Source organism: Dipodomys spectabilis, unplaced genomic scaffold, assembly GCF_019054845.1.
Source record: "Dipodomys spectabilis isolate Male_0828 unplaced genomic scaffold, ASM1905484v1 ptg000136l, whole genome shotgun sequence".
NCBI classification, from domain to species: Eukaryota; Metazoa; Chordata; class Mammalia; order Rodentia; family Heteromyidae; genus Dipodomys; species Dipodomys spectabilis.
In genome coordinates this window covers 11811671-11833989 of record NW_024870813.1, presented here as the reverse complement: position 1 = coordinate 11833989, position 22319 = coordinate 11811671, and the positions used below count along the sequence as shown (strand labels likewise).

Here is a 22319-nt window from a genome sequence, read left to right as displayed (position 1 = left end):
GAGCTCAGGGACAGTGTCCAGGCCCAGAGTTCAAGCCCCACAACTGACAACAAAAAAAAAGCTAGAATATCCACAATAGATAAATGGATCAAAAGAAAAAAAGTAGTACCTATATACACAGTGGAATTTGACATGGCCATTAGAAAGAATAAAATAATGTCATTAGCAGGAAAATGGATTGAATAAGAACAAATCATGTTAAGTAAGGTAAACTAAGCTCAAAGAGACAAATGGCACATTTCTCTGATATGCAGAAATTTGATCTAAAATATACTGGAATATGATAAATTATACAGGATTCTAGATATTCACACACAGTGAGACCAAAAGATACTCTTAGTAGAGAAATACAAAAGCACAATACATTAGTGCCTCTTCGTATTTATATAAAATAATACGCATGCTAAAACGAACTCTAAGATATGGAAACAAGAGACCTTTTTTCTTTCTTTTTTTCAGTTTTTATTTTTTTGATGATTCTTTCATCTTTACCTTATGTATGGCGTATTCAAGTGTACACCTTTGGGAGGGTTGGAGGGAGGGTATAGAACTCGAGGGAAAAGGGGTGAATAGGTACAGCAGTGGAGGTCACTGGACACTGATGAAAGTAAGCTTTATAACTCATGGGTGTAGATGGGAGGGAGGGACTGGGGGAAAACGGGGGAACAGTGAACAATGAGGGAACACCGAGACACTGTACAAAAGGAAATGTACTCATTTCTGAGTCATGTAAGTATAATCATCTCTACAACAATAATAAAGTAAATTAAGAATAAAATAAGCTGGCATAGTAGTTCCTGTTTATAATTCTAGATCCACTGGTAGGTACGGGTAGGAGGGTCTTAGTCAAGTGTGACTACAAAAATAACAGAAATAAAAAGGGTTAGGGATGTGGCTTAAATGGTAGAATGCCTGCCTCCTAAGTACAAGGATCTGTAATGACCCCTTCCCAAAAAGCCAATTATTAGTAAAAAGGGAATTATGGGGGCCAATAAGCTCAAGCTTTTCTGAGACAAAGGTTTTTTTTGTGAAATGAGACTTTTAGCACTAAAACCAAGTCTGAGCAAGTCAGCACTAGATGATCACCAAAGGAACAACAGCTGTACCTTTGGTATCAGAATTAGAAACAAAATAGCATGTTTGGTTTGTCTAATCAAGCAGTTCTTATATGTAACTTCTTTTAAAACTTGAGACTGGGTCTCACTATGTTGTCCAAGTTAGTCTTTTATTTTTGGTCAGTCATGGGGCTTGAACTCTGCGCCTGAGCACTGTCCCTCAGCTCTTCAGCTCTCAAGACTAGCGTTCTACCACTTGAGCTACAGCGCTACTTCTAGTTTTCTGGTTGTTTATCAGAGATAAGAGACTCATGGACTTTTTTTCCTGGGCTGGCTTTGAACCACAATCCTCAGATCTCAGCCTCCTGAGTAGCTAGGATTACAGGCGTGAACCACCGGCGCCTGGCTCCAGGTTAGTCTTGAACTCCTAGGCTCAAGTGAACCTCTTGCCTCAGCCTATATCAATTGCTAGGATTACAGGCACACACCACCATGCTCAATTTTATCAATATTGAATGCACCTGTTTACCTTTTCAGCCTTGGCAGCTTTCCCTTTGGGTACAACAATCAGAGGAACTCTTGTGATCTCTACAGGCCAAAGCCGGCAATCAGCAATTCGCTTTTGGAAACTGTAAATAAAGCATCATCCCTTTAGCATTATATGCAAAACTGGGGTCCAGTATAGTTTAAAGGGAAATGTTTTTCTTTAGAAAGTAACAGAGGAGGAGGAGTGATAAGAAAAGAATTGTTAAAGTATATTGTACGCACTTACAGATATAACACAATAAAAGCCCTATTGTAAAATTATGCTAATAAAAAATCAGGGATTAAAAATACAACCAAGTAACAAACAAAAAAGAGAAAGTAATGGGATACATGCATATGCATATATATTTACATACAAATATATACATACATACATATATGCATACATACATACATTTTATGATTTTTTTGAGGACAGTTCAGACTGTCTTCAAACTTGCAGTCCTCCTTTCTTAGCTTCCTAAGTGCTGGATTACCACCATACCTGGTCAGGCTAGTGATTTTTCTTTTTTCTTGATCCTGAGTACTGGGGCTGCCTCTGAGCTGTTTCATTCAAGGCTAGTGCTCTACCACTTGAGCCACAGCTTCACTTCTGATTTTTTTTTTTTGTCGGTCGTGGGGCTTGAACTCTGGACCTGGGCGTTGTCCCTCAGCTCTTCAGCTCAAGGCGAGCACTCTACCACTTGAGCTACAGCGCCACTTCTGGTTTTCTGGTGGTTTATTGGAGATAGGAGTCTCATGGTCTCTCCTGCCCAGGCTGGCTTTGAACCGAGATCCTCAGATCTCAGCCTCCTGAGTAGCTAGGATTACAGGCGTGAGCCACCAGCGCCCGGCCGCTTCTGATTTTTTTGATGATTAATTGGAGATAAAAGTCTCACAGATTGGGCTAGGAAGGTGGCTCAGTGGTAGAGCGCTTGCCTTGCATACCTGAGGCCCTGGGTTCGATTCCTCAGCACCACATAAAAAAAAAAAAGCCGGAAGTGGCACTGTGGCTCAAGTGGTAGAGCGCTAGCCTTGAGCTGAAGAGCTGAGGGACAGCGCCCAGGGCCAGAGTTCAGGCCCCACAACCGGACCAAAAAAAAAAAAAAAAGTCTCACAGATTTTCCTGCCAGGGCTGGTTTCAAATTGCAATCCTCAGATCTAAGCCTCTTGGGTAGTTCAGATTATGTACATGAGCCAATATACGTACAATGAGCCAGCTTGAATATTTTAAAATATAAAAGCAATAAATGGTCACCTTGACAAAGCTACCATCACCAAGTGACTCAGATACTAACAGATGAATACAGTGTTTAACTCACACAGAGGCAGTGGAAGAGAAAATCACAAATTACTTTAAATATGAGTGAGATTAACGATAACTTTTTCCCACCTTTGGTCTTCTTGCACAGACATACTCCCTTTCTGTTCCTACCTGACAGCTGCAGAAGGATCAAGGTAGCAGCGACTTTCCAAGTCCCAAACAATCCTTTTTTTCACGCACTCTGCTTGGTTCCTAAATTCTCTGTCCTGTAAAGTAATAAGACAGGGAATTCTGTTCTCTGTGTGTGCCACAGTTCATCCTTCTCAATCTGTGGGGCATTCTTTGTTGTTGTTGTCAGTCGTGGGGCTTGAACTCTGGGCCTGGGCACTGTCCCTGAGCAATTCAGCTCAAGGCAAGCGCTCTACCAGTTGAGCCACAGTGCCACTTCCTAGTGGGGCATTCTTTGAATGGATTTTTATCACAATATTATGCAACTACTATCACCATGTTAAAATGTAGTAACAGAAGATAATCCTTACTCAGCTAATCCTTATAGCACTACAGTACTAGGTGTCAAATATTCCCTCACATAACCTCAAATGAGTGATTTTTAACATGGATGCATATTAAAGTCATATGTGAGTGTAAAAGCAAAATAATACCACCTTCCCCTGCCACACACTGCCAATTCTTGGAGCAGTAGTAGTATTTTTTTTTTGGGGGGGGAGAGTTCCGGTCGTGGGGCCTGAACTCTGAGCCTGGGCACTGTCCCTCATTTCAGCTCAAGGCTAGCGCTCTACCACTTGAGCCACAGTACCACTTCTGGCTTTTTTTCTTTTTGCTTATGTGGTGCTGAGGAATCAAACCCAGGGCCTGATGCATGCAAGGCAAGCGCTCTACCACTGAGCCACCTTCCCAGCCCTGTAGTAGAATTTATTTTTGAGACAGGGTTTTGCTATGTGCACTGGTCCTAAATGTGTGGGCTCAAGTGATCCTTTATTTCAGCTTGTCAAATAGCCTAGACTATAGGCACATACCACTGCATCTGGCTGTAGCTTTTTAAGATCTGTTTCTGTTTCTCTCTCTCTCCCTCCGCCCCCCCCTCCCTCTCTTCCTTCTCCTCTCCCCTCCTTTCTCTCCTCTCCCTTCCACCCTCTGCCTGCCTCTGTGTGTGTGTGTGTGTGTGTGTGTGTGTGTATTTTTCCAGTGTTCAGAGAGTTGAGATCAAACTCAGGACTAGTGCATGCTAGGGAAGCACTCTAGCACTGGGCTATACCCACCCTGTGGTATTACCTTAAAAGGGAACTTTAATGTAATACATCTGGGTCAGGGTTTCAACACTGTCATTGTTTTAAAGCTATCCAGAGGCCAATATGACTATAATCTTCAAGATGCTGAGGCAGAAGTATCTCAAGTTCAACCAACCTGAGCTTACTATTGTAAGACCTGTTGGAAGGAAGGAAGGAAGGAAGGAAGGAAGGAAGGAAGGAAGGAAGGAAGGAAGGAAGGAAGGAAGGAAGGAAGGAAGGAAGGAAGGAAGGGAGGAAGGGAGGAAGGGAGGAAGGAAGGAAGGAAGGAAGGGAGGAAGGGAGGAAGGGAGGGAGGGAGGGAGGGAGAGAAGGAGGGAGGGAGGGAGGCAGAGGGAGGAAGGGAGGAAAGGAGGAAGGAAGGAAGGAAGGTAAAAAGAAACTTCTCCATGTAATTTCAATATGCAACCAGGGTTGGGAATTCATGATCTAGACAAAAATATGAAATCCAAATATCTAATCTAAATTAAAATATAAATCTAAGGAAGGAATAAATTTTTACTTAACAAATGATGACAAAAATACTTGTGTTTTTAAAATAGTGCTATCCTTTTTTCTATTTTTTAAATATGTAGAGCCCAAAATGAAAACACTCAATAATTTTCATTTTATGAGTTATTTTATTGAATGTTTTCACTAATGAGTATCAGCTTGCTCTTGCTCTCTACCACTCTCTCTCTTATTTTTTCTTTCTCCTCTCCCTTCTTCCTCCCCAATATAAGGAGAGAACAGTAACTTTTATTATTGTTATAGTTTGGATGGTGACTCTCTCCCAAAGGCCCATGATTGAAAAAGTACTATAGGACAGTTCCAGTTGGAGCAGACATGCTCTCAAAAGATACTACAGATCCTAGACCCTTTTGCTTTCTAGCCATGAGGCCAGCAGCTGTGCTTTGCCATGGTGCACTACCTTGCCACATGTGCAAAACAAGTTAATTGATTCCAAGCTAGAAGTTCTAAAACTGTAAACCAAAATAAAACTTTACACTTCATCAGTTGATTGGCTCAGGCATTTCATTATAGCAAAAGAAACCATGCAAAAAAGGAAAACAAAGGTCAAATTTTATGTATTTTGTGTGTTGAATTTAAGAAATAAAGAGAATCATCAGAACTGGATAAGTATTTTGCCTTGACATGTAAATGTTTTAGTTTTACAAGTGACAGATATATATATATATATATATATATATATATACATATTTAAATTATAAAATGTTTTATCATTTCTCAGTACAATGAGTTTATCATAAAAATCAGCTCACTCTCACCTCGGGATGGTTGAGTTCTCCTTCTTCTTCCTCATAGGGACCACCAACAATGAATTCATCAGGAATGTTATTTGCTCCTGGAGCTAGAATGTTGGCAATAGGCCATTTTTTGGGTCGGGGAACAGGTTCTCTTTCACCTCCAACCTTTAGATTTCCATTCTTGAATAAAATGGTATAGTCTTTCTAGAGAAACAAATACCATCTATGAGGAGAAATTGTAAATGACTTTGAAAAAAATTCTGAAGTGTCTTTTCATTATAATTGATATGGTATTATGTAAAATGCCCTTCTGTGACTGACTTTGTATAGGGCCTAGGTCCATCATTTATGTGTTATTTTGCTATCCTGTGATATATAGAAAACTATCACAATGCAAATTACTCTGGCCCACAGATATGCAAATATATTTATACAGTATGAATGTAGTTGTTCATTGCTTTAGGATAATGACAAGTTTTGAATTATTACCAAATTTATTAAGCATTCCTGTGCTTGTTTACAAGTCACTTTTTCAAATTCTCCTTCGATATGCTTTACATTTTACTTATTTACTCACTAATTGGTTAAATGAAATATTTATCTCTGTCTGTGCCTCTGTGTGTGTTTTTTGTTTTTTTGTTTTCTGGTTTTTTTTTTGTCGGGGGGGGGGGGGGGGTGTTGAACTCTGGGCCTGGGTGCTGTCCCTCAGCTCTTCACCTCAAGCCTAGTACTCTACCACTTGAGTCACAGCATCACTTCTGGTTTTCTGAGTGGTTTTATTGGAGCTAAGAGTCTCACTGGCCTTTCCTGTCTGGGCTGGCTTTGAACCAGGATCCTCAGATCTCAGCCTCCTGAGTAACTGGGATTACAAACTGAGCCACCAGAACCCAGCATGCATGTGTGTTTTTACTGGGGATCCAGTCTAGGGTGCATGCATACTAGACAAACTAAACTATATCCCCAATCTTAAATGAATTCCTTGAATAAATGCTATCATTTTATGTTTATATGGAAGTTATGAAAGTTTTAACTATACCTGTTTAAAAAAATTATCCTTGCTCGGCGTTGGTGGCTCACACCTGTAATCCTAGCTACTCAGGAGGCTGAGATCTGAGGATTGCAGTTCAAAGCCAGATGAGGCAGGAAAGGCCATTAGACACTTATCCCCAATAAACCACTCAGGAAACCAGAAGTGGTGCTATGGCTCAAGTGGTAGAGCACTCACCTTGAGCTGAAGAGCTGAGGACAGTACCTAGGCCCAGAGTTCAAGCCCCATGACTGACAAAAAGAATAAATTTTTTAAAAAAATTATCCTTTAAAAAGAAAACTAAAATTTATCCTGTCAAGAAATTTAAAAATACAGGCATTTTCATCTTAGAATTTATCCAAAAATACACGTTTAATAGGTCTAGCAAAGTTGTCAATAGGCAACTTAAGAGAAAAGGAAATTAGAAAAATCCAATATTTAAATAAAAAGTGCTATAATTAATAAACAGTGAAATACATAATTAGATATCATTTGGCAAAATCAAAGTCTAAATATGCCCAATGTTGGTAACATGGCTAATGGAAATAATAGTGTGTGTGTTGGCCAGGCAGAAAAGTGTGTCAGATTACATCTCCAATTAACAATAAAAAGCCAGAAATGGATATGTGGCTTAAATTGCAAAGCACCAGCCATTACCAAAAAACTGACCAAGAATATGAGGCCCAGAGTTTAAATTCTAGTACCAACATACAGACAGAATTTTTTTATGTTTTTGGCTGTGGGGCTTGAACTCTGGGCCTGGGAGTGTCCCTGAGCTCTTCAGCTCAAGGCAAGCTCTCGACTACTTGAGCAACAGCACCACTTTTGGTTTTCTGGTGGTTAATTGGAGATAAGAGTCTCACAGATGGATATTCCTGCCTGGGCTGACTTTGAACCATGATCCTCAGATCTCAGCTTCCTGAGTAGCTAGGATTACAGGCATGAGCCACACCAGCACCCGGCCAGAATTTTTTTTAACAATCAACAAAGAAAATTCTAAGATCTCCAGGGGGTGGAGTGGGGTGGGGGAATTATACTAATGAAGGTACTTTTAGAAAACAAAACAAACAACAAATAAATGAGAAAAATAAACAGAAACACAAAGTTGAAGATGGGGCAATGCATAGCTCTGTCTTGTACAATTCTGTAGGGTATTCCCAGAAGTAGATCAACCACTCAGATTTTCCTGGACTGTCCCAGTGTTAAGACCGAAACCCCTTATTTCTCAAACAAACTGGGCAAGATTTAGTGGGTCAATCACAGAGATAGTTTTGGTAACAAGACATCTGGGAGTGCTACCTGATTACAAGCCTTTTTAGTAGGCAATTTTAAAAATTTACCAACATAGCCAAGTGTTGATGGCTTATACCTGTAATTCTAGCTACTCAGGAGACTGAGATTGCAGTTCAAAGCAAACCTAGGCAGGAAAGTCCATGAGATTCTTCAATAATCATCAAAAAGCTGGAAGTAGTCTAAGTGCTTGAGTAAAAAAAGCTAAGGGACAACATCCAGGCGTGGCACAAAAACCTGTACCAAAATCCTCAAAGGTCCATACTTAAATGTTCATATAGCTAAAACTTCAGCCTAAGAAAATAACCTGGAGTAAAGAGAGATACATTGTGTAAAACCCACAAAAATGTGTACAAAATGTGCACATTTTATATAAATATGCCCAAAGAGCAGCAATATATTACTGTAAACTAGACATAATATACAATATATTACATATGGTTATATAAATTATAAATATAAAACTATGAGCATAAAAATTTTTGGTCTGTTGTGGAGCTTGAACTCAGGGCCTGGTCACTGTCTGAGTCTCTTTGTGCTCAAGACTAGCACTCTACCACTTGAGAAACAGCACCACTTTGGGTTTGTGAGTGGTTAATTGGAGACAAGAGTCTCATGGGGACTTTTCTGCGCAAGCTTGATTTGAACTGCTATCCCTGAGGACAGCATATCTATCCCTGAGGATACTCAGCCTCCTGAGTAGCTAGGATTACAGGCATAAGCTACCAGTGTTCAGTAAGTATAAAACATTTTTGAAGCCTCAAACACATTCTCAGCCATCAGCAGAGTGATACTTCACCTTTAGAAGGTGAAGAAGAGATGAGCATTTGAATGTAGAATGGTTTGAGTCTATGAAACTAAATGGCAGCAGGGCTTACCTCTCCAACTGATGGAACTTGCATACCAACCATGTAGTTCTGCTGAGTCCCTGCTGGGACGAATGATTCAGGCAGAGAGTAGGCAGCCTCCAATGTGACCTTCAGAAGATTGCCCCCTAAGACCTGGGCTGAGGTCAGTAAGGGCTCTCCCACAGATACCTTAACATCAAGACTGCTCTGCTGTAAAGAATAAAATGACGCAGAACTTGAAAATTGCTTTATCCCTGTTTTGGGTGGGTTTTTTTTTCATCATCTCATATCTAAATATGAGGTTCAAGACAAAAGAGCAAGCTCAATTATTTCTATAATGAAACAACTTTGTCCAGACCCCTCTGTACAGTATTTTCAAAATAAAAAAAACTTATTAAAAAAAAAGAAATAACTTTGTTCAGGTTCTATGAGTTGGAGAAAGAACCAAATAGAAAGACACACTCCTTGCTGGGCACTGATGGCTCATGCCTGTAATCCTAGCGACTCAGGAGGCTGAGATCTGAGAATCACAGTTTGAAGCCAGCCTGGGCAGAAAAACTCCTGTGAGAATCTTATCTCCAATAAACCACTTAAAATAATAACAGAAGTGGGGCTGTGGCTCAAAGTGGCACTAGCCACTCAAGGCACTAGCCTTGAGAAAAATAGCTCAGGGACAGCGCCCACACCCTGAGTTCAAGCCCCACAACCGACAACAACAACAAAAAGAAAACCTTCCTCCTAAACCCAGAATGCTTTCTCATCACAGTAAGGCAAAATGCATATACAAATACATATAGAAAAGAAAGTGATGATACTATACTGAAATATCAACAGCTGCTACAAATTAGTAGCTTGTATTTTGTATCTCTTTTGTAATTTCAATGTAGTGCTTTATAATATTTTCAAATCTATACGTATGTATCCATAGACAGATATATATGTATGTCTCTAATATTTTCATATGGAATAAAAATTAGATTTAAAATGTGTTCTGATTGCTAATTACATTGGACTTCAATGCAAAGAGACTTACTAAATTGAATGGCAGGCTAAAATGTTAAGTTAAAGCCAATTACCTTAACACCTGGCCGAAGAGTCTCTAAGGGCGAGCCCTGCACAGGGTGTAGTGGGACTGATATTTCAAATGAACTCTCTCCTGTGAAAAGAAGGCCAAGATGTGCCCAAGAAGGAAGGTTAAATTAGTACTACCACAGGCATAAATAAATATCCTATTTTCCCCTCAAATCTTTCCGTTTTATTGTGACTGAGTTTTATAATTCTCTAGAGATAAATTTATGAGTGTTGCTATTTAGGGGAAAATCACTTATCTCACCTTCCAGTAATGGAAGAAGGTCCACCACAGCTTGACCAAGAATTAAGGTCTTTTCTTCTTTCTGCTTCTTTTCCTTTGGTAAAACTTCAGTCACAGTCACTGAAAAATTAAATTAAATTAAAAAAGTAAATAAGCCAGGCACCAATGGTTCACGCCTATAATCAATCCTAGCTACTTAGGAGGCTGAAGTCTGAGCATCAAAGCCAGCCCAGGCAGGAAAGTCCATGAGACTCTTATCTCCAATTAACCACCAGAAAACCAGAAGCGGCACTGTGGCTCAGGTGGTAGAGGACTAGCTTTTAGGTGAAGGGCTCAGGGACAGCGCTAGGGCCCAGAGTTCAAGCCCCATGATTGACAAAAAGAGAAGAAGAAGGAGGACAAGAAGGAGGAGGAGGAGGAGTAGCAGCAGCAGCAGCAGCAGCAGCAGCAGCAAATCAACTGAGAACATTTCTATTTCATCTATAAGATAATCAAGGCACAGAAAACGAAGTATTGCCAAATAAGTTTAAGAAAAATGAACTTTGGCTGGGGGACCATAGATTAGTACAGGATGTGGGCAAGCTTTGGGTTCAATTCCTCAGCTTAGAAGATAAAGACTGCAAAGTACAGGCACGAGCGTGTGTGCGTGTGTGCACGCGTGTATACACCAAGGCTTAAACTTATACTCTGGTTCAACTTTTTTGGCACTGTACCACTTGAACCATGTCTCCACATCCAGCTTCTCATTGATTAATTGGAGATTAGAGTCTTCCAGATTTTTCTGACCAAGCTGGCTTTGAACCTTAATTCTCAGATTTCAGCTTCCTAAGTAGCTAGAATTATACTGTGAGCTGGCAACTGGCCAAAGTTTAGTCTTAGATTCAAAGCTTTGATGAAAAGCTGATTAAATTAGTAGGTATGTTTACCTGTGCCAGAAGCAGTTAATTCATTGTTTCTACAGTAAGGACCATCTGACTGTTCCAACAACAGTGACCAAGTGCCACAGATCACTTCATAACCAGCATTTTTTTTTAGAACCACCAGGACTTACAGAATGCAGGTTTGTGGGCGATGTCATCTAAAGTGATTCCTCCATCCTGATTGTACTCAAAACTGCTAGTGAAGTTGTACTTTGTAGTTCCTTCTGGAGAAACTGTAACTTTTGAAGAATCTCCCAGTACTACTTGATTGAATTCTGCACGAATAAAAGTAACTGGAGTATCTCCTTTAAAACCTTTCTGTTGATAGAAACATATCTGTTTAAAATTACATTCAAATACAAAATTTCCCTACATATCTGGTAACCCATTTTGAATTGGGCTGAACAGTGTTTTCCATTTTTCCCCCACAATCAAGTAGAAACTTGTTAAACGTATCAAGTTGTAGTTAAATGTAACATTCTAGTTACATACCAGTATGTTAAAGTTTTTTTAAAGTGTTTATTGTATTGGTTGGTTGTAAAAATATTTATAAACTGGGTACCTTTAATCCTAGCATTCAGGAGGTGGATATCTGGAGGATCTAGTTTCTGCCAGTTTGGGCAGAAAAGTCTATTTCTAGTTAACCAGCAAAATGACGAACTGGAGACATGGTTCAATTGCCACAGTATCAACCATGAATAGCAAGCTGAGAGTGTGAGTCCCTGAGTTCAAGCCATGGTACCTACACACATATTCAGAAAATATATTATAGAGCCAGGCATTGATGCTTCATGCCTTTAATCTTAACTACTTGGGAGGCTGAGAGCAGGAGGTGGGAAGATCACTGTTGAAGGCCAACCCAGGCAAAAAGAAAAGTTCTCTAGACTCTATCTCAAAAGGAAAACAAAACAAAACAGCAAAAGGCAGAGTTGGAGGTGTGGCTCAAGTGGTAAAGTGCCAGCTTGGCAAGCATAAGGCCCTGAGTTCAAATTCTAGTACAGCCAAAGAACAATGTATGTTGTTGAATATTTAACAATAAATAAAGAAATTACACAGGAAAACAAATTACCTGTAAACTGACTCCAACATGTAAGCACTATTAACATTTTAGAATACATACTTTAGTGTATGGCTCCGGCCATACATTTTTATATATACATTTTAAAACAAATATGGTTCATTACTCATATCCTCTTTTGGAACAGCTTTTTAAACTTCATAATAGCGAACTATTGTCATCTCATTATTCTAATTTTTGATATTTATGGCAGTATGTTATTTCAGTTCCTCAAATAAAGTTAATTAAATGAACTAAGCAACTTAATGGCAGTGATGGGAGGGAGGGAACAAGTGGGAAAGAGGGAACAGCTGATGCTATGCAAAACAAAAGAAATATACATACCACCCAATGTGGAAGGAATAACTGTATCGCAAAGCTCATAGAACTCATAAATGTTATAGACCGTGATAGACAACTTGCTCCAGGAAAGTTAGAATGTGTTTGTGACTTTAACTGAGCATTATTATCCCACAATACTGTGAAATTTGGGAAATTATGTAACCACTTAATCACAATAAAAAATTTGGAAAAAGAAAAAAGAAATGATCACAAAAGGGTGGGGGGAGAAAATTGAGCTGGTGGCTCACACCTATAATCCTAACTACTTAGGAGGCTGCGATCTGAGGATCATGGTTCAAAGCCAGCCAGGGCAGAAAAGTCCGAGAGACTCTTATCTCCAATAAACCACTAGAAAAACCACAAGTGGCACTGTGGCTAGTGGTAGAGCACTAGCCTTGATCCGAAGAGCTGAGGGCGGGACCCAGGCCCAGAGTTCAAGCCCATGACCGAAGAAAGAAAGAAGGAAAGAAAGGAGGAAAGAAAGAAAGAAGGAAAGAAAGAAAAAGAAAAGAAAGAAAGAAAGAAGAAAGAAAGAAGGGAGGGAGGGAAAGAAAGAAAATTGGAAACATTTAGATTCTTCTAAAAAGAAAAGGGAAAAAAAGAACTTAGTGGAAAAACAAAAACAACTTCTTATTCTACCCCTGTTAACCTTAGTATTCAAATGGTCAGGTATTTTAGTTACCCAGCAATGTGATTTGCTGAGCAAAGACTAAAAATAAGGGGAAACTACCGTGGAAAGCCAAATAATGGAAAATTCCATTATTTTTCAGATGCTCCCAAATTAGGAACATTACAGAATATAACTTTACCAAATCATATCCATCTGTCACAGTGATTTGCACTACTCTGGTTGTTTGTGTGACCGGTTCCATATCAGCAACTGGGCACCCTCTCTGGTCTTCTTTGGCTGGTCACTGTAAAGAAAACAAACAAACCTGTCCCCTCATGTACATTATCTGTCCCATACACAAGTACTATTGGAAAACCTAAGGACAAGTATTGCCCTGATTCCCTTTTCCAATGTCTGCTGATGGACAGACAGTGCTTTTAGAGATGGATGCAAGCAAGGTCCCACTGGTTGGTACTAAAAATATTCATATATGTGTAATCTATCAAGTACAAATTATCACAAAACATTGCCCTACCATTCACCATCCTTCACAATGTACATTGGTACTTATTTTTTCCAATCTGCAAAACTCTCCTTAAAGATTATTTCTTGATTTTACAAAAATGTATCTTGAAAGAAAGGCAATCCACATAAAATGACAATCTACTGGAAAAGATTTTTACATATGTCTCCATCAGATTATACTTCTAATTATTTTCCAAAACCCAAAGAAACAATTTAAAAAATAATTAGTGCTACTTGTTTTGTTTTTATGGTTATGCTTTTCTAAGTCAAATTGGAATTTATTCAATTGAAAAACTGAGGCTATACTATGCAGTCTATGTATGATTAATGTTAGAAAAAATAATACAAACATTTACAGTCTTCAGGCTTTGTAATTATTCTGGTTCCACCTCTGTAACTCCCCCATTTTTCCATTTACCTAAACATCTCAGAGCATTTGTTCAACTAGACTCTTTCAAGACTAAGTGGCACTGAATTTCCTTATTCAGTGTACATTTGAAAAGCCCTTTTATATCAGGCCCATTCTTTCCCCTATGTGAGTAAGATCTTCATGTCCCCTCCTTCTGCTGCTATAACAAGAGCTTTCCAACTGGTCTGATTCCAGCTTCTTTTTTTTTTTTTTTTTTGGGGGGGGGGGTCCGGTCGTGGTGCCTGAACTCTGGGCCTGGGCGCTGTCCCTCAACTCTTCAGCTCAAGGCTAGCGCTCTACCACTTGAGCCACAGTGCCACTTCCAGCTTTTTTCTTTTTGCTTATGTGGTGCTGAGGACTCGAACCCAGGGCCTCAGGCATGCAAGGCAAGCACTCTACCACTGAGCCACCTTCCCAGCCCCAGTTCCTTTTTTTTTTTCTCTCTAATCCACACTATTTCTGTCCAAATAATTCATGTAAGTTGGGCCACTTGTCGGGGGCACAGTCCTGTAATCCTAGCTACTTTGGGAGGCTGAGAATGGGAGGCTCACAGAGAAGCTGGGGCAGAATAGTCAAGACCCCATCTGCTGGATATGGCAGTGCTAAACCATTAATGACAGGAAGCCTGAATTAGGTAGATCCCAGTCCAAGCATGCACTAGGGTAGGAAGTGAGATTCTATCCTACAAATAACAGGTAAAAGCAGGGCTAGAGGCATGGCTTAGCAATAGAGCACCCACCTACCCAAGAGCATGTGGCCCTGAGTTCAAACCCCAGCACCACCAGAAAAAAAAAATCAATGATTCAGCTAAGTACTATGGTAAGTGTTGAGAATATAAGAAATCAGGTGTAAAATCCTTAACCTCAAGAAGTGAGGAAAAAAGACATGAAAAGACTAAAAGCTATCTTCTGTATAATGGATGCTCTGACAGTAGAAGGCAAAGAGAGGAGAGGAGAATATAATTGAGAAGAGGAAAGGATGGAATTAACTTTGATTATGGCTTAGTATACACCCCTGTGCTTAGAACTTTACAAATATCATATGTATCCACTCTTCCAGGTGAATAAAAAAATGTCTATATATTAAGTGCTAAAGGTGGGAACAAACTGGATTTGAGAGTATATGTATGGTGGGCCTGCCAGAAAAATCTCCTTCTAAGAGGTGACCTGGAGCAAAAATAATAGACTAAAATGATGTTCTAGGAAGAGAATAGATGTTCAAAGACAAAATTTAAAATGCAGAGGCAAGGAAAATAGCTTATGTATGTGTATATTGTATGTGTGTGTATTTTGTAATGCCAATAGTAAAATCTAGGGTCTCATGCATGCTAAGCAAGCTCTCTACCACTGACCTGTACCTGAAGCCCCAGGACTGGGGAGATAAAACCTTATTTTACTTAATAATTGTGATAAATGTCTAACTTTTCTGAGCCTCAGTGACACCATCTGTAAAATGAGTATAACCACTTCTGGCCTTGGGTTCACCTTTGTGGTGAATATTCCCTAAAACAGTCAAACCATTTGAGATATGAAGCACTACACAGTATCAATGTTGGTGTGCACTACTTTCCTCAAAGCATCTTGAAGATACCACCTGCTCCCAGGAAGCTGCAAGGTCGAGGGTCAAAGGGGAAACAGGAGGAGATGGAGAGGTCGGCCTGGAGAGGTCGCACGGGGCGAGGGTGATGGGAGCTCTCCGGGCCCTGTTCCGGCAGGAGAGTTGGCACCTATTGAAGTCAGTGGCACAAGATTTGTGTGATAGGGTGTTGTGCAAAAGCAGGGAGGGAGTGGGGAAACCTGGAAGAAAAGCTTTATCCGGAGGAAAACCGTCTTACCTGAGGCGGGCGCTGCTGGGTTAGAAAAGCGGCGTTTGTGCAACTATAGCAACCAACAAATCTCGCGCGAATTGCCCTCCTGAGCAGGCGGGAAGCTTGCGTCTTCCGAGACTCCCCGGCTTGCGCGAGAGCCCGCCGGGCTGGCCGCGTCCCCGCGCTCCCCAGCTGCGCTCTCCCCTCTCCTGCGGGATTTTCCATACAGGTTTCTTCACCTTTGGAAGAGTTTGGATGATCTCGTGTATTTCACTATTCCTCCATGTAGGAGAAAAGTCAAAAGGAAATTTAAAGGAACGAAGCCCACACGTTTTCTTTTTAAATGCACTGGAACAGAGATCATTTTGGTTGGGTGTTCTCCAGTCTCAGCTAGATGGGAGGCTGAGGCAAGAGCTTCGAGATTTAAGCTACCTTGAACAAGCAAGACCTCATCTTAAAGTCTTATAGTCGGTGTTCACTATTCTTTCTCTCAATTTTAAGCGCATTTAACAAACCAATATTAGGTATCTGATTTGTGCCAAGGAGCGGAATATTAGAAATGTGTGTGTGTGTGTGTGTGTGTGTGTGTGTGTGTGTGTGTGTATCCTTGGCAGAACTTATAATCTAACATTCTAATTCTAGTAACTTCATTTTTGTTTAGAAGTCTTACTTGATAAAAGGAGAGTTCTCAGAAGAAGAGATAAAAATGGCAAAGACACACATGAAGAACTGTTCATCATCTTTGGCTGTAAAGGAAATACAAATAAAAGCAACCCTGAGATACCACCTTACCCCAGTCAGAATGGCCCACATCCTAAAGTCAGCCATCAACAAATGCTGAAGGGAATGCAGAGAAAGAGGAACCTATTGCATTGCTGGTGGAAATGTCCACTAATACAACCACTTAGGAAAATAGTCTGGAGGTACCTCAGAAAGCTAGGTATAGACCTCCCCTATGACCCAGTCATACTACTCCTAGACATCTAGCAACAGAAACCAGGATACAAGGACCCATGCACCTCCATGTTCATTGTAGCACTGTTCACAATAGCCAAGATATGGAAACAACCCAGATGTCCCACTACAGATGAATAGATCAAAAAATTGTGGTAGCTATATACAATGGAATATTATGTAGCCATTAGAAAGGACAAAATAATGGCATTTGCAAGGAAATGGATGGAACTAGAAAAAATCATTTTGAGCGAGGTAAGCCAAAAGCAGAGACAAATGGCACATTATCTCCTTGATATGTGGATGTTAATTCCAAAATACAAGGAGATGTGACAAACAGGATCTGAGAAACTAAGGACCTCTGGGGCTGGGAAGATGGCTCAGTGGTAGAGCGCTTGCCTTGAATGAATAAGGCCCTGGGTTCCATTCCTCAGCACCACATAAGCAGAAAATGCCAGAAGTGGTGCTTTGGCTCAAGTGGTAGAGTGCTAGCCTTGAGCTGAAGAGCTGAGGGACAGCGCCCAGGCCCAGAGTTCAGGCCTCTTAACAGACAAAAAAAAAAAAAAAGGACCTCCACTCATCTTGTCATGTCATATTACTAAATGACCCCATGTTGTTGGCCACATATATGGTGTGTGTGTGTGTGTGTGTGTGTGTGTGTGTGTGTGTGTGTGTATGTGTGTGAACATCTGAGGGAAGCTAGGAGGAGGACACAGAGGCAGAGGAAAACATACAACAGAGGGGCCCATCAGCTGCGCTGCATGAACTAAGCAACTCAAAGGCAGCGATGGGAAGGAAGGAGTGAGCAGGAAAGAGGGAACAAGAGGAAACAGCTTACACTAAACAAAAGGAAAGAAGTGTACATGTCACCTGATGTGGAAGATATAGTTGTATTGTCAAAGCTCATAGAATTCACAAACTTTATAGACCATGAAAATGACGATTTACCTCATGAAGGCTAGAATGTGTATGTGACTTTAAGTATAACTATCTCACAATACTGTGAAACTTGTGAAATTTATGTAATCACTTAATCACAATAAAAATTATGAAAAACAAATTATATTAATCACTTTTTTAAAAAGTCCTATTTCATTACAAAGGTCAGCCTGAGAAGGTGGCTTAGTGGTAGAGTGCTTACCTAGCACACATGAAGCCCTGGGTTTGATTCTTAGGTAACACATAAACAAGGTGTTTGATTTGCACTTTCTCTAATACCTAGTACAATGACTAACAAAATAACTTAGTACCAGAGCTAAATCAACAAGTTTTGAAGTCATTTTCCTATACCACTACCTGACTTCCTGGATTGTTACCTCTCCCAAAAGCTAGCATTAGTTCTCTCAGAGAAAAACAAAGACCTACATAAAGTTTTACTAGATATGAAAGTTGGTTACATATCTTGCAAAAGCATGAAATTAGACCCTTATCTTTACACTTTACACACACACACACACACACACACACACACATACATACACAAAATCAACTGAAAATGGATTGAGATTTAAAGGCATAACCTACCAATCCCCAGCACCAAAGGTAAAATGAGGGAAAAAAAAAAAAAACCTAAGACTAAGTGGCAAAGCAAGGAGTTTACTAGAGAGAGAAAATAAGTTAAAGGAAATACCAGTTTTGAGTTAGGTAGTTGAAAAGCAAGCACTATGATTAAAATTTTCATTAGAGTTCAAGGCGTCAGACAGGAACTGATGTTGACAACAGTGGGCTGATCTTAAGGGAATGAGGTTTCATGACTTGGCAGACTTCTGGAGGAAACCTGCACATGTACAAGGTCACCATCCTATAATTTAAGCATACATATGAGATGTAATGTATATGTATGAAGGCTGAGGTAGGAGAGGCTGTGAAAAGCCCAGGCTAACGACATACACATTTTCACTGTGTAGGTTCCTTAGTTTGGTTAGAACTACCCCTAGGGAAAAGGCTGAACTGACAATTGACCACTAACTACTCACAATGAGAAGTGGCCATGGGACATACTATATGAGATAGAGCTCATGAACCTTTCTAAGGGTATGACTAGGAGAAGGGGTTGGTTTCAGCATTTGTTGTTGTTGTTGGTCATGGGGCTTGAACTCTGGGCCTGGGCTTTGTCCCTCAGCTCTTCAGCTCAAGGCTAAGGCTCTACCTCTTGAGCCACAGTGCCACTTCCAGTTTTCTGGTGATTTATTGGAGATAAGAGTCTCATAGCCTTGCCTGCTTGGGCTGGCTTTGAACCACAATGCTCAGGTCTCAGCTTCCTGAGTAGCTGGGATTACAGGCGAGAGCCACCTGCACCTGGCTCAGAAGCTGGGCTTTAAAGGAATCCTACTGTCCATATGTAAGTGCCAACCCAAAAAACCACTCGGACACCCAGTCATGTAGGAGAAAGAAGCGTTTAATGTCAGCTAGAGGCTGACAGGCTACCTCTTGAGGGACGCAAATGGCTCTTGCAGCCTTAGAGGTAAACATAGTATTAGGAGTCTGAGAGCAGAAGGGGCTGGTGCAGGAAATCTTTGTAGTCACAGCTGGACTGTAGATATCTGACAGCCAGGACAGGACATTCTATAGCTGGCTCACAGCCAGGGAAAACATCCCATCACAGAAACAATACATTCTATATCTAGCACATAGCAAAACCAATATATCTTATAGCTGTCATGTAGCTGGGGGAAACATCTTGGAGCAGAGACAATACATTCTATAGTTGGCACCTTGAGCTCATACAAGAGAGACCAAGACTAGTGTCTGGACTCCACTGCTGATGCAGCCAGGGCCAGTGGGAATAGACCACTATGGCCGGGCCTGGCTTGGAAAGGACTCAGGGCAAGGGCTGTCAACCCAAAGTGGCAGTGAATAAACTTACACCATACATCATACTAATTTTTTTCAAAGTAACTTTTGAATACATAATATTGCACTTTATATATATATATATATATATATATATATATATATATATATATATATATATATATATATATATATATATATTCGCAGTACTGGCACTCTAGGAGGACCCCTAACCCCCTCCCTCTTTTTTTTGCTTTTTAACAAAAAATTAGTTATGGGCCTAGGCTCCGTAGCAGTCAGTCCAGTATTCTCTTAACCTCCTCCAGAGTACTGGCATGTACCATTAGCCCTAACCCCATAAATTTTGTTGGTGGTGGTAGTGGGGGTTGAACTCAGGGTCTGGTCCTATCCCTGAGCCTCTCTGTGCTCAAGGATATCGTTCTACCACTTTAAGCCACAGCACCACAGCACCACTTCTGGTTTTCTGTGTTTAATTGGAGATGAGTTTCACACACTTTCTTGCCTGGGCTGACTTTGAACTGTGATCCTCAGGTCTCAGCCTTCTGATTAGCTAGGATTACAGGCCTGAGCCACTGGCACCCAGCTTACATTTTCTTGAGTCATTTGTCCAGTGTTAGGACTATGAGCTGTTTCCTTTCATAACTTAGCTACTGTGAATAACGCTACAATGAACATGGACATGCAGGAGCGAGCTTGGTTTATATGATCCATGACTGCTACTGAGGTGTTAATATAAAAGCACATTTCTACTTCAGATAGACACATATGCCTCCAGCACTGTTGTTTTTCTAGGACCTTCCTATTTTGTAAAATAACATCTGCCAATGAATCTACTTACTAGGTCAGCGTACAGAGCTCTTGAGTGCCTTGGCAAGGTGGACATATGCGCAGAGGCACTTCCCTAGTTGCGGTTGTTTCAGTCAGTCCCAAGGTCTCAATAATGAAAGGCTATTGCATTGGTGCTATCACTGTCCTCTTTGGGGGCTATTGTTATTATTATTATCACGGCATCCAGGTATTTCCATTAGCATAATCCACATCAGGGAGGGGTTAGGCCAAAATGGCACCTTCTAGTGCCTCTAGTGCCATGCTGTATCTCCCATTTTCAATTGATTGGAAGGTTAGATATAGTTACCACGGAAGAAAGTCTTTGTGTGGGATCTAAAGATAATGGATGCCCACAGCTTCAGTTTCTTGGACCAATGTGCAGGGGAAAATTTTGCCTAATGGTTTTAGTGGAAATTCAAAGCCTTTAAAGTCTTAGTGGCCAGTGCCTCACTTGGATAGTTATAGAAAAAAACAAAAAACCTTAGATGTTATTAGGAGTTCTTTTGTCAGAGGGATATAGGAAGAGAAATTTGAGACCTGTCAGGTTACTGAATCCCATCCTGATGACAGGTTTTGTTCACTTTTGTACAAAATTGGGCCTTTCTAGGGCTAGGAAGCTGTGTCCTCAGAAAGACATATTTACTGATCAAGTAGTAAGGCTTTAATTGTTCCTCATATGTAGAAGTTTAGGTTGTTCCCCACTTGTAGTCACCTGAAAAGTGAAGTCACACTGGGTGATATTAAGGTTACTGCAGGCTCCCCTGATTTTAGGTACCTAGAGGTTTCAAAGCAAATGTGGAACTTAACATCTTTGCAACAGTAAGGTCAGTTATGAGAGAGCATGGAACTATCATTGGATAATGGGGAGGAAGGTTTCTGTTCAGACTTCACCACAAAGGCTTTAAGAAATGCTTTCTAGGGCTGGGAAAGTGGCTCAGTGGTAGAGTGCTTGCCTTGCATGAATAAGGCCCTGGGTTCAATTCCTCAGCACCACATAAGAAGAAAAAAGCCAGAAGTGGCTCTGTGGCTCAAGAAGTGGTAGGGTGCAAGCCATGAACTGAGAGCTGAGGGACTATGCCCAGGCCCAGAGTTAGACCCCATGACCGACAAAAAAAAAAAAAAATTCTTTTTATTGCTTCGTTAGGAAAGGGGGCCTGATATAGAACCTGGGTGAAGAAAGTGGCTATCATGATTAGCCATACTGGCAAAGGAGTTGGTACCACCATTTCTATTTAGTCCTTCCCATAGGCCCAGTAATCTGTCAGGTTGAAAGTCATTGGTGGCTGGGAAGGTGGCTCAGTGGTAGAGTGCTTGGCTCGCATGCATGAGGCCCTGGGTTTGACTCCTCTGTACCACATAAACAGAAAAAGCTGGAGTGGCACTGTGGCTCAAGTGGTAGAGTGCTAGTCTTGAGCACAGAGAGGCTCAGAGACAGTGCCAGGCCCCCAGAGTTCAAACCCAGGACCTGCAAAAAAAAAAAAAGAAGAAGAGGAGGAGGAGGAGGAGGAGGAGGAGAAAGAAGAAGAGGAGGAAGAAGAAAAGAAAGTCATTAGCATTTAATTGTATCCATGGGAGGACTCAGGCCACAGGAAAACCAAAAGAGACTATAGAGAGGAAGGTCAAAATAGGCAACATGAATGTCATCAGAGGATGGCCCCTTGTAGCAGAAAGAAGAGTTCCACCCAGAAGGAACTAAGCAACTATATGTACCAGTTCCCAATGCTCCCAGAAGGGCATTAAGAACAACTACAAGCCAAAACAATGGGTGCCTTAGCCTATCATAACTCACCCTTTTTTTTGTTGTTGTTGTTGGTAGGTCTTGAACTCTGGGCCTGAATGCTGTCCCTCAGCTCTTCAGCTCAAGGTTAGCACTCTACCACTTGAGCTACAGTGCCACATCCGGTTTTCTGGTTTATTGGAGATAAGAGTTTCACGGACTTTCCTGCCTGGGCTGGCTTTGAACCATGATCCTCAGATCTCAGCCTCCTAAGTAGCTAGGATTACAGGCATGAGCCACTAGTGCCCGGCTCAAGCTCTTGAATAGCTAGGATTACAGGCATAAGCCACTGGTGCCTAGAAAATTCCATAACTTTTAAAAAAGAAATATAAATCTTTTCAATACAAAACTTTTCTAAAATTAGTGCTGAAAAGGTTCACATATTAAAAAAAGAATAACCA

At 40.8% G+C, this 22319-nt stretch overlaps 1 protein-coding gene across 7 annotated transcripts in view; it reads right to left on the bottom strand.

Moving 5' to 3' along the window:
* The window catches only part of Cfap70 (cilia and flagella associated protein 70), a 77711-nt gene extending 64615 nt beyond the window's left edge, over window positions 1-13096 (bottom strand). For all 7 annotated transcript variants that reach the window (XM_042690191.1, XM_042690194.1, XM_042690193.1 and 4 more), the window contains exons 1-8: window positions 13004-13096; window positions 10927-11113; window positions 9897-9995; window positions 9640-9719; window positions 8594-8773; window positions 5420-5602; window positions 3016-3110; window positions 1585-1684 (exon numbers count right to left, since the gene is read on the bottom strand). In XM_042690191.1, coding sequence (XP_042546125.1) covers window positions 1585-1684; window positions 3016-3110; window positions 5420-5602; window positions 8594-8773; window positions 9640-9719; window positions 9897-9995; window positions 10927-11113; window positions 13004-13066 — 987 coding nt within the window. In that variant the 5' untranslated portion in view covers window positions 13067-13096. The remainder of the gene's footprint in view (window positions 1-1584; window positions 1685-3015; window positions 3111-5419; window positions 5603-8593; window positions 8774-9639; window positions 9720-9896; window positions 9996-10926; window positions 11114-13003) is intronic.
* Window positions 13097-22319: the final 9223 nt, after the last annotated feature.